This window comes from Danio aesculapii, chromosome 13 (genome assembly GCF_903798145.1).
Source record: "Danio aesculapii chromosome 13, fDanAes4.1, whole genome shotgun sequence".
Classification (NCBI taxonomy): Eukaryota; Metazoa; Chordata; class Actinopteri; order Cypriniformes; family Danionidae; genus Danio; species Danio aesculapii.
Genome location: NC_079447.1, coordinates 345,709 through 361,157, shown reverse-complemented (window position 1 = coordinate 361,157; position 15,449 = coordinate 345,709). Strand labels below are relative to the sequence as shown.

Genomic DNA, 15,449 nt, shown 5'->3' with positions numbered 1-15,449 from the left:
TAAAGAGCGGCACGGTGGCTCTGTGGTTAACACTGTGGCCTCATAGCACGAAGGTGGCTGGTTCGAGTCAGTGTGTGTTTCTGTGTGGAGTTTGCATGTTCTCCCCGTGTTGGTGTGGGTTTCCTCCGGGTGCTCCGGTTTCCCCCACAGTCCAAACACATGCGCTATAGGGGAACTGATCAACTAAACTGGCCGTAGTGTATGAGTGTGTGTGTGTGAATGAGTGTGTATGGATGTTTCCCAGTATTGGGTTGCAGATAGAATAGCATCCGCTGTGTAAAACTAATGCTGGATATGTTGGCAGTTCATTCCGCTGTGGCACCCCTGATAAATAAAGGGACTAAGCCGAGGAAAAATGAATGAATGAATGAATGAAGATTAATTTAGATTAAGATTGGAATATAGTTGGTATTAGCTGGTAAAGCTTAAAGTTAAATATTTTACATGCAAACAGCTATAATAACGTCTTAAAAATAAAAAGGCTTGTCATAAAGTATGCCTCTGAATGTAATTAAGTTTAACTTATCTTGTATTATTAAGATATATTATAGCTGTAATAACTTGTTTTCTGTTTGCCTATTAAAATAGCTCAATAAACACATTTATTCTTACTATACTGCAAGATTTACGATCTCATTTCTAGACAAAATAACTTAAATAAATAGAATAAATCAATAAATTCAGATTGTGTAAGATAGTTATTGTTTATTTATCTTTCTTGTCTTACTTAATAAAGCTTAATTTAGGTAGTTTACATGCACATTTAGTTTAGTTACAATCTGAGACATATTTTAAGAGCAGCCTTGTGGTTTATCGAATTTATTTGTGCTTTAATAACTTAAACTTGTTTGTTATTTGCAAAATACACTCTGCTATGTTTTTGCAAGTAATCATTTTGCACTGTAATACTGTCAAGCCTTAAAAAAAAAAATGTTGTGGGCAACATTCATTCATCTTCCTTCAGCTTAGTCCCTTATTTATCAGAGGTCGCCACCGTGGAATGAACCACCAATTATTCCAGCATTCATTTTGCACAGCGCATGCCCTTCCAGCTGCAACCCAGTATTGGGAAATACCCATTCACACTCATTCTCACACACACACACACACACACACACACACACACACACACACACACGCACTTATACACTACGGCCAGTTTAATTGATCAGTTCCCCTATAGCGCATGTGTTTGGACTGTGGGGGAAACCGGAGCACCTGGAGGAAACCCACACCAACACGGGGAGAACATGCAAACTCCACACAGAAACACACACTGACCCAGCCGGGACTCGAACCAGAGACCTTCTTACTGTGAGGCCACAGTGCTAACCACTGAGCCACCGTGCTGCCCTTGTTGGCAATATGCCATCCTACATGTGATCCTGATTTAATCACTGATGTGAATAATGCTGTTTAAAGTTGAATCGTTATTTAAAGACAGAATATAAGATGGCAGATCTTCAATGAAGAGGAATCCTCCTGTTCAGAAACTCTAGTCTAAGATCTTCTCACACAAAATAGCAAACGCAAACTGTTTAGATGTGTTTTAGTCATATCATCTTCTACAGTGTGTGTGTGTGTGTGTGTGTGTGTGTGTGTGTGTGTGTGTGTGTGTGTGATGGACTCTTTGTTTGAGTGAGTGGAAAGCGTGAGATCCATAATAGATGTGATGATTGCCTCTCAGACCTGCGGCCTCTTACAGACGGGAAATGAGCTCTGAAGTGCTGCGATGGAGAGTCCTTCACACACACACACACACACACACACACACACACACACACACACACACACACACACACACACACACGCACACACACACGCACACACACACACACGTTTATTTATACACTCTCACACAGGGCAGCACGATGTCTCAATGGTTAGCACTGTGGCCTCACAGCAAGAAGGTCTGTGGTCCGAGTCCCGGCTGGGTCAGTTGGTGTTTCTGTGTGGAGTTTGCATGTTCTCCCCGTGTTGGTGTGGGTTTCCTCTGGGTGCTCCGGTTTCCCCCACAGTCCAAACACATGCGCTATAGGGGAACTGATCAACTAAACTGGCCGTAGTGTATGAGTGTGTGTGTGTGTGTTTGTGTGTTGGGTGTTTCCCAGTACAGGGTTGCAGCTGGAAGGGCATCCGCTGTCTAAAACATATGCTGGAATAGTTGTCGGTTCATTCCGCTGTGGCGACCTCTGATGAATAAAGGGACTAAGCCGAAGGAAAATGACTGAATGAATGAATGACTCTCTCTCTCTCACACACACACACACACACACATAATCATTCAATCACTGACACTTACACACAGACTCACACACATACATTTATTCACACACACGCACACACATCCATGCACAAATAAACACTCATTCACACACTCTCTCTCTTTCACACACACACATTTTCTTGCACACTTGCACACACACATGCAGGAATACACACTCATTCACACATACTCTTACATAAATACTTTTCACAGATAGTCTTTCATATACAGTACACACACACACACACGCACACACACGCACACACACACACGCACACACACACACACGCACACACACACACACACACACACACACACACACACACAGAAACTCCCGCTCTCACACATACACACAGCCACACACTCGGTGTCACTGTCACACACACACACACGCACGCACGCACGCACGCACGCACGCACGCACGCACACACACACACACACACACACACACGCACACACACACACACACACACACACACACACACACACACAGTCTCTCTCTATCCCTCTCTCTCTCACACACACACACACACACTCCAGAGTTCTCCCAGCATCTCGTGAGTGTGTAATGAGATGGAGGGACACTCAGAATGATGGTGTGTGAAATGTGAACTCCTCAGCTGAAGGACTCCTGCTGTTTGTCTGTCATTCACACACACACACACACACACACACACTATCTGATCCTGTGATCATATTCTGGATATCACTTTATTTTGATCGTGCTCTGTGCTCATTATTCTGCTTAATATCAGCGCTCTGCAGAATCTCTGCTTCACCAATAGACCATCATATTCTGGTGCATTGACTTGCGTTAGCATAACCAGTGTTTTACTACAGTTACCATGCTAAAACCATGCTTAGTGTTGCAGATTACCATCATCAACCTTGATAATCACATATCACAGGGCTTTACAGACGCTGGGACACATTTCTCAATACTTAGGTTGTTTTTGCAGAACTCTTGACCTTGATCTTGGATCAATTCTCAGTGTTTTGGCACAAAATGCATTCAGTGACTACATCTCTGAGATTTCATCAACTCTTTTCTCACTCAGACACAACAGCTGCCAAACATCTGTACGTACAGGACATTAGCATGCGCTTACATACTGTTTTCATTCATTCATTGTCTTCTCAGCTTAGTCCCTTTATTAATCAGGGGTCACCACAGTGTAATGAACCGCCAACTCATCCAGCACATGTTTTACGCAGCGGGTGCCCTTCCAGCCGCAACCCATCTCTGGGAAACACCCATACACACTCATTCATACTCATACACTATAAACAATTTAGCTTACCCAATTCCCCTATAGCGCATGTGTTTGGACTGTGCACTAAAAAAAAGAAAGATGATTCCTTGGATTTACTCAATTTTTTTGTTAAGTGGTTGTAAACAATTTATTTGGGCTGAATTTAAACAAACAAATTAAGTTGAACATTATTACATTTAATTTGTTTGTTTAAATTCAAACAGTTTTGCATGCAACACTTTTTTCAGTGTGGGGGAAAGCAGGGCACCTGGAGGAAACCCACGGAGAGAACATGCTAACTCCACACAGAAACACACACTGACCCAGCCGAGGTTCAAACCAGTGCCCTTCTTGCTGTGAAGGGACAGCACTACCTACTGCACCACTGCGTTTTACTGAAACATATTTCACATCTACAAATGCAGTTTAAGCAGCCAGATCAGCATTACTATTGTATCTGTATCAGTGGATGGTGTGTGTACAAATTCTTGCATTTTGGAAATACTTAAATAATATAAAATTAAATAAAGGACATAAAATATTGAGGGATTCTGCATCACGTCTGATTGATTCCAGTAACATTTACTGCAGTTATAAACAGAGATGTGTGCTTGTTTTACAGAAGTAAACACTGTGTAATGCTGCGTGTTGTTAGTGTGTTTAGCTCATTGTTTGTGGGTGATGAAGTGTGTTTGTGGGCTGTCCACCTCTGCTAGTGTTCTGGAGGAATGAGTTAATGTGAGAGCTGAATAAAGTGTTGTGGTAGTTGTAGTTATGGAATAAAATCGCTGTCATAAATATTTTGTGCGTAAATAAAATTGACACATCTGTAATTATTAAAATCGCGAAGGAAAACGGAGCGTACAATTCCAAAATCTGCGATTAGAACAAACACAGATACGACATTTTCTTTGTCTGTTTGTATACGATAAATGTACGATGGGTGTACTTTACACACACCAAATACAGTTTCACCACGGACACGATAACCTGATTACGAGTATGAATCTAACAGCGTCACTTCACTGTCAAAATTACGTCACCACTGCCACAGGCATTAATAAACAAGCGAGAGTCATCGATCACAGCGCCTGCTGGACACTCGAGCTCCCACACACGATTGTATGATTTCTGTTATTCCCTCTTTGAGAAATGTCCGTCATGAGCTGTAATAAAGGTGGAGACATTATGAGGTCCATTTTTGCTGTGTTTCTTGGACATTTTACAGACTCAAAATTAAGAACGGGCCGAGGATAGTGAGCATAATGTAAGTTAACGTAACAGGCAGCGAGTGCAGAATTTCTCAGTCAATCACTTAATGGTGTTTCTTATTATTATCTTTAAATTTGTACAAAGTAATGTATTAGTAACTATTAATATGTTATTTGTTATTATTTGTTTGTTATATTACAAGGTATTATGTTATTGTTATGCCTGTGGCAGTGGTGATGTAATTTTAATAGTGAAGTGACGCTGTTTGCTTCGTACTCGTAATCAGGACTTCCTGTCCATGGTGAAACTGTATTTGGTGTGTGTAAAGTACACCCATCGTACATTTATCAGGCGTACAGACAGACAAAGAAAATCTCGCATCTGTGTCTGTTCTAATCGCAGATTTTGGAATTGTACCCTTGTAAAATTACGAGTATGTTCTGTTTTCCTTTACGATTTTAATAATTACAGATGCGAGAATATTTACGCACGATTTTTTCCATAGTAGTGCATTTTGAATGTGAAATGAACTGCTGTGCCAAGCTGAAAGTCGGAGAATTGTGTGAAGAGTTTTGTAAAAGTGACCTGAGTGTTGAGAAATGGAAAAAACTGTAATAGCAGCCTTAAGTTGATCTTGTTTCTTTTTTCCCTTTTAACCCAACTTTTACAACCCTTAAACTGAGGGATTTTTTGGTTAAGGACTTTTTTATGTAACCGAGCCCTGCACTCTCCTGCCACATCACCTGCATCAACATCTGCATTCTTGTTTGCAATCATCCTGGAGCTGAAGTAAGATCAGTTTCAGATTTGCTTTAGCCTGGTGTTTTTCTTCATAACTGTGGAAGAATACTTCATGTGTCTATTTAGACCTGATAGTTGATATAAATAAATAATAAGCTTTGCTGGTATAAATGTTAATAGTAGCCTGCTTTGGTAAATTTACATTAAAGCGTTCTAATCATATGATGAATACACATACCGCTTTTCATGGGGGTCTGGGGATCTGTCATGGTATACAACTTAAGTAGAACTATTTTAAATGTAGTCAGTCAACGCAAACGAACTGGAAACTTACTGTCAGTTTATTTGTGTTGATTGCAAAGTGACGTGACAGGAAAGTGCAGGTGTCGATTGTAAATGACGTCACTTGCAGAGAAAGCGTGGGTGCCTGAGAGTGCAAGCGCAACTCTGCAGCTATACACTTCTCTGACCCGCCACAGCTGCAATACACCTGCATTTGGCTGATTAGCGGGTGTTAACGTCAAGCCCTGGTTACTACACTTTTACTAAAAAACAAACCAGGTTAATTTCCGTGAGTGTGTAACTGTTGGAGTGGTGTGCAGTCGAGTTACTTTACCACAACCCATCCTTTTCTGTGCGGTGTGTAAAACTGTAGCTGCCTGCAATTTTTGTGTTGAATCAAATCATCAGTGTGTGTGTGTGTGTGTGTGTGTGTGTGCGTGCGTGCGTGCGTGTCTGTGTGTGTGTGTGTGTGTGTGTGATGAGATGATGGACAGCTGATATCATCTGTGTTGGCACTTTAATTAAAATGTACAGATCAGATCATCTCATCCACGTCTTTAATTAATGATTTCTGTGAAAGGCAATAAAAGATCTCCTGATGGTGATGATATCAAACACACACACACACACACACACACACACACTGATCTCCAGAGAGATGTGGGTACTCTGTGAGCTGTGATGTCACTTCCTGACCTCTGCCCCCGCTGCAGGTACTCGTTCCAGGATGAGGAGGACATGTTCATGGTTGTGGACCTGCTGCTGGGTGGAGATCTGCGCTATCACCTGCAGCAGAGCGTGCAGTTCGGGGAGGACGCGGTGAAGCTGTACCTGTGTGAGATGACGCTGGCGCTCGACTACCTGCAGAGCCAACACATCATACACCGGTCAGCAAACACTCACCATCACAGACGAACACCACACAAATGCACTGCCTATGTGAAGGTCTGCGCTTCTGTTTTACCTTTAGTTGTACATCCAACATGCCTGACTCAAGGGGTCATTCATCTCTAGTGAAGGTCAGCATCAAATCTAAACGTATTCTTATTTTTATATGGATATAGTTGTTCTTGTTATAGATGATGTGTCTGCACACTTCATTATTATTATTATTTAAATTAATTTGCCCTCATAATCTATCAAATACCATAATCTCAAAATGACTTTTCTTCACGTTCGATCACATGGAATGTCTTTAGGGTGGGGTATCAGTACTTTAGGGCGGGGCATCATTCATTTAGGGCTGGGCTATCAGTGATTTAGAGCGGGGCTATCAGTGATTTAGGGTGGGGCTATCATTCATTTAGCACAAGGCTATCAGTCCTTCAGGGTGGGGCTATCAGTGCATTAGGGCTGGGCTATCAGTCCTTTAGGGTGGGGCTATCAGTCCTTTAGCACAAGGCTATCAGTCCTTTAGGGTGGGGCTATCAGTCTTTTAGGGCGGGGCTATCAGTCATTTAGGGCGGGGCTATCAATCATTTAGGGCGGGGCTATCAGTCCTTAGGGTGGGGCTATCAGTCTTTTAGGGCTGGGCTATCAGTCCTTTAGGGTGGGGCTACCAGTCATTTAGAGTGGGGCTATCAGTCCTTTAGGGTGGGCTATCAGTCCTTTAGGGTGGGGCTATCATTGATTTAGGGCGGGGCTATTAGTCCTTTAGCACAAGGTTATCAGTCCTTTAGGGCTGGGCTATCAGTCTTTTAGGGTGGGGCTATTAGTCATTTAGGGCTGGGCTATCAGTCTTTTAGGGCGGGGCTATAATTCATTTAGGGCTGGGCTATTAGTCATTTAGGGCTGGGCTATCAGTCTTTTAGGGCGGGGCTATAATTCATTTAGGGCTGGGCTATCAGTCCTTTAGGGCTGGGCTATCAGTCATTTAGAGTGGGCTATCACTCTTTTAGGGTGGGACTATCAGTCATTTAGGGCGGGGCTATCAGTCATTTAGAGTGGGGCTATCAGTTTTTTAAGGCAGGACTATCAGTCATTTAAAGCAGAGCTATCAGTCCTTTAGGGCGGGGTATATCAGTCCTTTAGGGGCAGGGCTATTAGTCCTTGAGGGCTCCGCTATCAGTCCTTTAGCACAAGGCTCTCAGTCCTTTACGGTGGAGTTATCAGTCCTTTAGGGCGGGGCTATCATTCATTTAGAGCAGGGTTATCAGTTCTTTAGGGCAGGGCTATTAGTACTTTAGGGTGGAGCTATCAGTCCTTTAGGGCAGGGCTATTAGTACTTTAGGGTGGAGCTATCAGTCCTTTAGGGCAGGGCTATTAGTACTTTAGGGTGGAGCTATCAGTCCTTTAGGGCGGGGCTATCATTCATTTAGAGCAGGGTTATCAGTCCTTTAGGGCAGGGCTATTAGTACTTTAGGGCGAAGCTATCAGTCTATTAGGGTGAAGCTATGGGCCCTTAAGGGTGGGGATATCAGTCCCTAAGGGCAGAGCTATTAGTCCTTTTGCACGAGGCTATCAACCATTTAGGGCAGGGCTATCAGAGTGTGTCTTGTTTCTGCTCTGCTTTTGTGGGAGGTAGTGGTTCGAATGAATATGAAACAATCTGTACAATTTAGCTCCTCATTATTGTCATAATCAGGCATCTGAGTGCAACCAAACTAGCATTCAAATATTCCTCCATTTTGTTAGCAAGGCCCGTATTCCAACAATCCAATTGGTTCCAAAGGGCAAAATCATGCACCGCCCTAATTTTTGACTCATTTCGGAAAATGTTTCAATCAGATGTACTGCACGATAGGGGAAAATGGGACATTCTTCTGTTTCATGCCTGGAAGCTGCTGAGGTTTTTATTTCAGTTTGTCTGTGTACTTCTAACTGATACTGAATATTGAGCAGGGGGCGGGGTAGCCTCATAGCAAATTAACAGTAAAAGGGGCGTGGCTAAGAATATTGTGACTGAATCATCACGCTGACATCATCAGAGAAGAAGCCACTCAAACTCTGGTTGAAGATTACCAAAAAGCATTTCAGTTTATTAACATGCATGGATTAATTGTTCACTTAAAGAATAACAATGTGCGCTAGCAAAATAAACACTGTACATTTCATGCAGACTTTAAAACTCACTTCAGATTAAAACTATTGAAGAGTCTATGAAGTGCTCATTTAGAAAGCCCTGTGTATTAGTGTGTGCATTCAGTGTGTGTGTGTGTGTGTGTGTGTGTGTGTGGAGCATCAGCTCACAGGGATTTGTTGTGTAATTGCGTGTTTAGTTCTGTAAGGCCCTTCAGGGAGATGAGGAGCCTGTGCCAAATAAAATGTGTCGTTGTCTTATTTTGGGTTCGTCACAAACGCTCTAGAATAGAACTGACAGTGAATGCAGTGGAGTGAGTCTCTCGCTGGCACTGATATCTGTGTGTGTGTGTGTGTGTGTGTGTGTGTGTTAGTCAAGCTGTACTCAGTCACATTGTTTTTTCTGTGGTGGATTTAGCTGTACTCTTTCAGACGAAGCGCTTTCTGTCTGTAGAATTATTTAGTTGCGCTAAGTTGGGCAGAAGTGTTTCCTAGCAACAGTGTGCCATGTCACGCAGCCACCGAGGTAAAATTAGTCCAAGTGGAGGATTCCTAAAAGAAGAAGAGCAGCGGCGGCAGCACATGACTGAGGACATCTGGAAGCTTCAGACGAGTCCTCATCACAGTCTGACACACCAGTGATGCTCAGATCTGATGTCCTGCTGCGTTTCTGCTTCAGATCTCAAGCATATCTCAAGACACGTGTCTTCAGAGATGGGCTGTTGTGCTACCACCATCAACAGCCTACATACACCCTAGCGATAACCCAGAACATTTTAGAAAAAAAACAGAAATGACCGCAAACCCAAATAGAAAAACCCTAGCAATGATCCAGAACATCCTGGAAACACCCCAACAACAACCCAGAACTCCCTAGCAATCACACAGAACTCCATAGAATGAATCTTGAAACACTCTAGAACAGATGCAGAACAAACTAGAAACACCAACTAACAACAACCCAGAACACTATAAAAATGCCCTAGCAATGATCCAGACCACCCTGGAAACACCCTAACAACAACCCAGAACACCATAGAAACACTCTAGCAATGACCCAGAACACCATGGAACTAACTTTATGACACAGAGGACACTAACAACAACCCAGAACACCATATAAAATCCTAGGAATGATCCAGAACACAATGGAAACACCCTAACAACATCCCAGAACACCATAGAAACACTCCAACAATGACCCAGACCACCCTGGAAACACCATAACAACAACCCAGAACACCATAGAAAGTCTTAGGATTGATCCAGAATACAAACGCCCTAACAACAACTCAGAACAGCATAGAACCACCTTAGAAACACCCAGCCAATGACCCAGAACTCCCTAGAAACACCCTAACAACAACTCAGAACAGCATATAAACACCCTACCGATGACCCAGAACATTTTAGAAACATCCCCAGAAATGACCCCAAACCCAATTGAAACATTCTACCAATGACCCAGAATTCTCTAGAAAGAACCAAAAACTGGCTAGAAAAGATGCAGAACACACTAGAAATACCCAACATATGATCCAGACCACCCTGAAAACACCCTAACAACAACCCAGAACTCAATAGAAACAACCTAGCAATGATCCCAAACACACTGGAAACACCCTCACAACAACTCAGAACACCATAGAAACACCCTGCCAATGACCCAGAACTATTAGAGAGAAGACACATAACTCACTAGGAACGCCATAACAACATCCCAGAACACCATAGAAACACTCTTCCAATGACCCAGAACTCCATAGAATGAACCTTAAAACAACCTAGAAAAGACGCAGAACAGACTAAACACCCAACCTATAACTCAGACCACATTGGGAACACCCTAGCAACAACCCAGAACATCAAAAAAATCCTAGGAATGATCAAGAACACCATGGAAACACCCTAACAACAATTCAGTACAGCATAGAAACACTTTGCCAATGACCCAGATTTCCCAAGAAAGAAGCTGAAAACCACCAAGAAAAGACACAGAACAGACTAGAAATACCCAACCTATGACCCAGAGCACCCTGGAAACACTCTAACAACAACCCAGCACACCATAGGAAATCATAGCAATGATCCTGAACATCCTAACAACAAATCAAAAGACCCTAGAAACACAAAGCCAATGACCCAGAACTCCCTAGAAAAAACCTGAAAACCGGCTAGAAAAGACTCAGACCACACTAGAAACACCCTAACAACAACCAAGATAAACACACTAGAACAGGGGTGGGCAAACTCGGTCCAGGAGGGCCGGTGTCCTGCAGAGTTTAGCTCCATTTCTAATCAAACACACCTGCTTATACAATTCTAGTGATCTTGAAGACACTGATTAGCATGTTCAGGTGTGTTTGATTAATGTTGGAGCAAAACTGTGCAGGACACCGGCCCTCCAGGACCGAGTTTGCCCATCCCTACCCTAGAAACACCCTGCCAATGACCCAGAACTCCAGAACCTGAAGACATAATAGAGAAGACACGTAACTCATTAGGAATGCCCTAACAACAACCCAGAGCACCATAGAAACACCCTAGAAACACCCTTCCAATGACCCAGAACTCCCTAGAAAGAATCTTAAAACCATTTAGAAAAGATGCAGAACAGACTAGAAACACCCAACCTATGGCCCAGACCACCATGGAAACACCCCAACAACAACCCAGAACATCAAAAAATCCTAGGAATGATCACGAACACCATGGAAACACCCTAACAACAAATCAGAACACCCTAGAAACACCCAGCCAATGGCCCAGAACTCCCTAGAAAAAACTTGAAAACCGGCTAGAAAATATTCGGATCACACTAGAAACACCCTAACAACAACCAAGAACACCATAGAAACACCCAACCTATGATCCAGACCACCCTGGAAACACCCTAACAACAATTCAGAACACAATAGAAACAACCTAGCAATGATCCCAAACACCCTGGAAACAGTGCTAATAACAACCAAGGTAAACACCCTAGAAACACCCTGCCAATGACCCAGAACTTCCTAGAAAGAACATGGATACACCATAGAAAAGACACATAACTCACTAGAAATGCTATAACAAGCCAGAATACCTTAGAAATACTCTAGCTAAAATCAGAAAACCCTAGAAACATCCTAACACCTTAAAATCACCCTAGCAACCACCTATTAAACTAGGTTAAACTCAAGCAAAAAATTCACGTGAGGGAAAAAACACCATGCAAGTAAACTAGAGCGCTGCTCCACATTCGGTGTGAACCCATCACAACACTTTAAATACTTTGGCACAGCAAATACCAGATTCTATGAACTCAACACCGCTCGATCAGCAATGTGATAAAGACACCTTAGCAACAGCATAGCAACACCCTGGCAGCCATTCTGAGCATCATGTCTGATTCAAAGATGCAGATCGGGCTGTGAATGTTCAGCTTGAAGAATGTGTGTGTGTACGTGTGTGTGTGTGTGTGTGTGTGTGTGTGTGTGTGTGTGTCACAGCTCTGCATGAATTAATCCCATCATGCTCTCTGGCATCATCCTGACAGCAGGGAACGGCTCGCTGTTAATTAGCTGTGAGGGAATCAGAAAGTGCTTTAGCTGGACGAGGCTTTATTCTTACACAGTGAGTGAGTGTGTGTGTGTGTGTGAGTGTGTGTGTGTGTGTGTGTGTGTGTGTGTGTTCATTGTAATTAGTGAGTGTGCTGGAAGTGTGATGGCCCCCTGAGAACTGAACATTCACACAAAGGAAGGCCGATGAAGCTTCCAAACATGAGCCTGCAGTCACTATGCACTCCACATGTAAATAAAGCCGCAGTTTGACTGATCTGAGACTGACGCCATCATCGTGTCATTGTGTCTCCACACAGGGACATCAAACCTGACAACATCCTGCTGGACGAGCAAGGTGAGACACATGCATGTGTGTGTGTGTGTGTGTGTGTGTGTGTGATTGTGAGAGAGAGAAAAGCTTCAAGGAGACGCGTGGAGATCCGAGGACACGCTGTTCCACTAAACACCCCTGATCTTCCCTTTTTAGAAAGAGCAAATTATTGTGCACATTAGACTCCTGCAGTCATTCAGTGAATCCTCTGAGTCACAGCAGGAATAATATCGCAACACCCTAGCAAAACCCCTCCAGAAACACCATGAAAACAAGTGATACAGAATAACAGCCTAGCAACAACACAAAACACAATAGAAACACCCTAGCAATGGCCAAAGGCACAGCTGAAACACCCTAGAAATAATCTGGGACACACTAGAAACACACAATATATGACCCAGAACACCCTAGAAACACTCTAACAACCCAGCAACACAATAGCAATAACCAATACACCATAAAAACAAGTAATACAGAATAAGCAACTACCCAAAATACAGTAGAAACACCCTAGTAACAACACAGCACACCACCAAAACATACCACTAGAAACCCAACTTATGACCAAGAACACTCTGGAAACATACTACATAACACCTAAACACCCTATCAACAACCCAGAACACCTTAGAAACATTTTAAAAACACAATAACAATAACCCCAACCACCAGAAAAACACTGCAAAAAAAAAAAGCAACACAGAATAACCTAGTAACACCATACCAACAATTTAGAAAACATAGAAACACCCTATAAACAATCCAGAACACCTTAGTAACACTCTAGCAGCCCACAAACACCATAGAGATGTCATCGAACACTTTAGAACCACCATGACAACAAGCAATACAGAATAACCTAGAATCACCCTAGCAACAGCAAAAATACCATCAAAACACTCTATCAACAACCCAGAACACCTTAGAAACATTCTAGCAACACAATAGCAAAAACCCCAACCACCATAGAAACACAACAAAAGCCAGCAACACAGAATAACCTAGTAACACCCTAGCAACAATGTAAAAAACATAGAAACACCCTAGCAACAACCAGAGAAACACACTGGACACCTAACCTATGACCCAGATTACCCTAAAAAACACTCTAGGGTGTTACATGTCACGCTAAAATAAAACACCCTGCCAACAACCTTAGGAACTGTCTAGCAACAACCCAGAAATGCCATAGCAATGACCCCAAACCCCATAGAAACACCATGAAAACAAGTGATACAGAATAACCTAGAAACACCTTAGCAACAACCTAAACCCCATAGAAACACCCTATCAACAACCCAGGACACCATCAAAACACCCTAGAAACAATCCGGAACACACTTGAAACACTCTACCTAACACCTGAGCTCCCTAACAATGACCCAGAACATCTTAGTAACACTCTAGCAACACACAGACATCATAGCAATATCACTCAAACACCTTATAAACACCATGACAACAAGCTATACAGAATAGCTTAGAATCACCCTATCAACAACCCAAAACACCTTAGAAACACCCTAGCAACAACCTAGGACACAATCAAAACACCCTAGAAACAATCCAGAACACACTAGAAACACTTTACCTAACACCTGAACACCCTAATGACCCAGAACACCTTAGTAACACTCTACCAACAACCCATAGCAATAACCCTAAACATCCTAGAAACAGCATGAAAACAAGCAACATAGAATAACCTGCAATCACCCAAGTAAGAACCCAAAACACCATAGAAACATCCTAGCAACAACCCAAAACACCATAGAAGCACCCTAGCAACAACTGAGGACACCATCAAAACACCCTAGAAACAGTTCAGAACACACTAGACACCCTACTAATAACCCAGAAAACCTTAATAACACTCTAGCAACACACAAACATCATAGCAATATGCCCTTAGAAACAACAAGCAACAAACAATACAGAATAACCTAGAAACACCCTATCAACAACCCAAAACACCTTAGAAACACCCTAGCAACGACTGAGGACACAATCAAAACACCCTAGAAACAATCCAGAACACACTAGAAACACTTTACCTAACACCTGAATGCCCTGATGTCCCAGAACACCTTAGTAACACTCTACCAACAACCCAGAAACACCATAGCAATAACCTTAAACATCCTAGAAACAGCATGAAAACAAGCATAGAATATAGAATAACCCACAATCACCCAAGTAACAACCCAAAACATCATAGAAACATCCTAGCAACAACCCAAAACACCATAGAAGCACCCTAGCAACAACCGAGGGCACCATCAAAACACCCTAGAAACAACCCAGAACACACTTGACATCCTACCAACGATCCAGAACACAACACTCCATCTACCCACTGAAACAATAGCAATAACCTCAAACACGCTAGAAAAACTATAAAAACAAAATGACACAGAATAACCTAAAAACACCCTAGCAACAACCCAAAACACCATAGAAACACCATAGCAACAACCGAGGACACCTTCAAAACACCCTAGAAACCATCTAGAACACAATACACTCTTCCAACGACCCAGAACACCCTACTCCACACTCTAGCAACCCACAGAAACAATAGAAGCAAAACGCATTATAAGCAACCCAGAACACATTAAATCCTGCAGTCATTCATTGACTCCTCTGAATCATCAGTTCTTTTCGTTTTTATGACTGATCTCTCTGTTGTTCCTCAGGTCACGCGCATTTAACAGACTTTAACATCGCTACGATAATCAAGGATGGAGAACGAGCCACAGCACTAGCAGGAACAAAGCCGTACATGGGTGAGAATCATCAG

The 15,449-nt window shown here is 42.6% G+C and overlaps 1 protein-coding gene across 1 annotated transcript in view; it reads left to right on the top strand.

The window, feature by feature from the left end:
• The window catches only part of LOC130240102 (serine/threonine-protein kinase 32C-like), a 107,652-nt gene that overhangs the window by 80,138 nt on the left and 12,065 nt on the right, over positions 1 to 15,449 (top strand). The window contains exons 4-6 of the mRNA XM_056471518.1: positions 6,469 to 6,642; positions 12,633 to 12,670; positions 15,346 to 15,435. Of these exons, the coding sequence (XP_056327493.1) occupies positions 6,469 to 6,642; positions 12,633 to 12,670; positions 15,346 to 15,435 (302 nt within the window). The remainder of the gene's footprint in view (positions 1 to 6,468; positions 6,643 to 12,632; positions 12,671 to 15,345; positions 15,436 to 15,449) is intronic.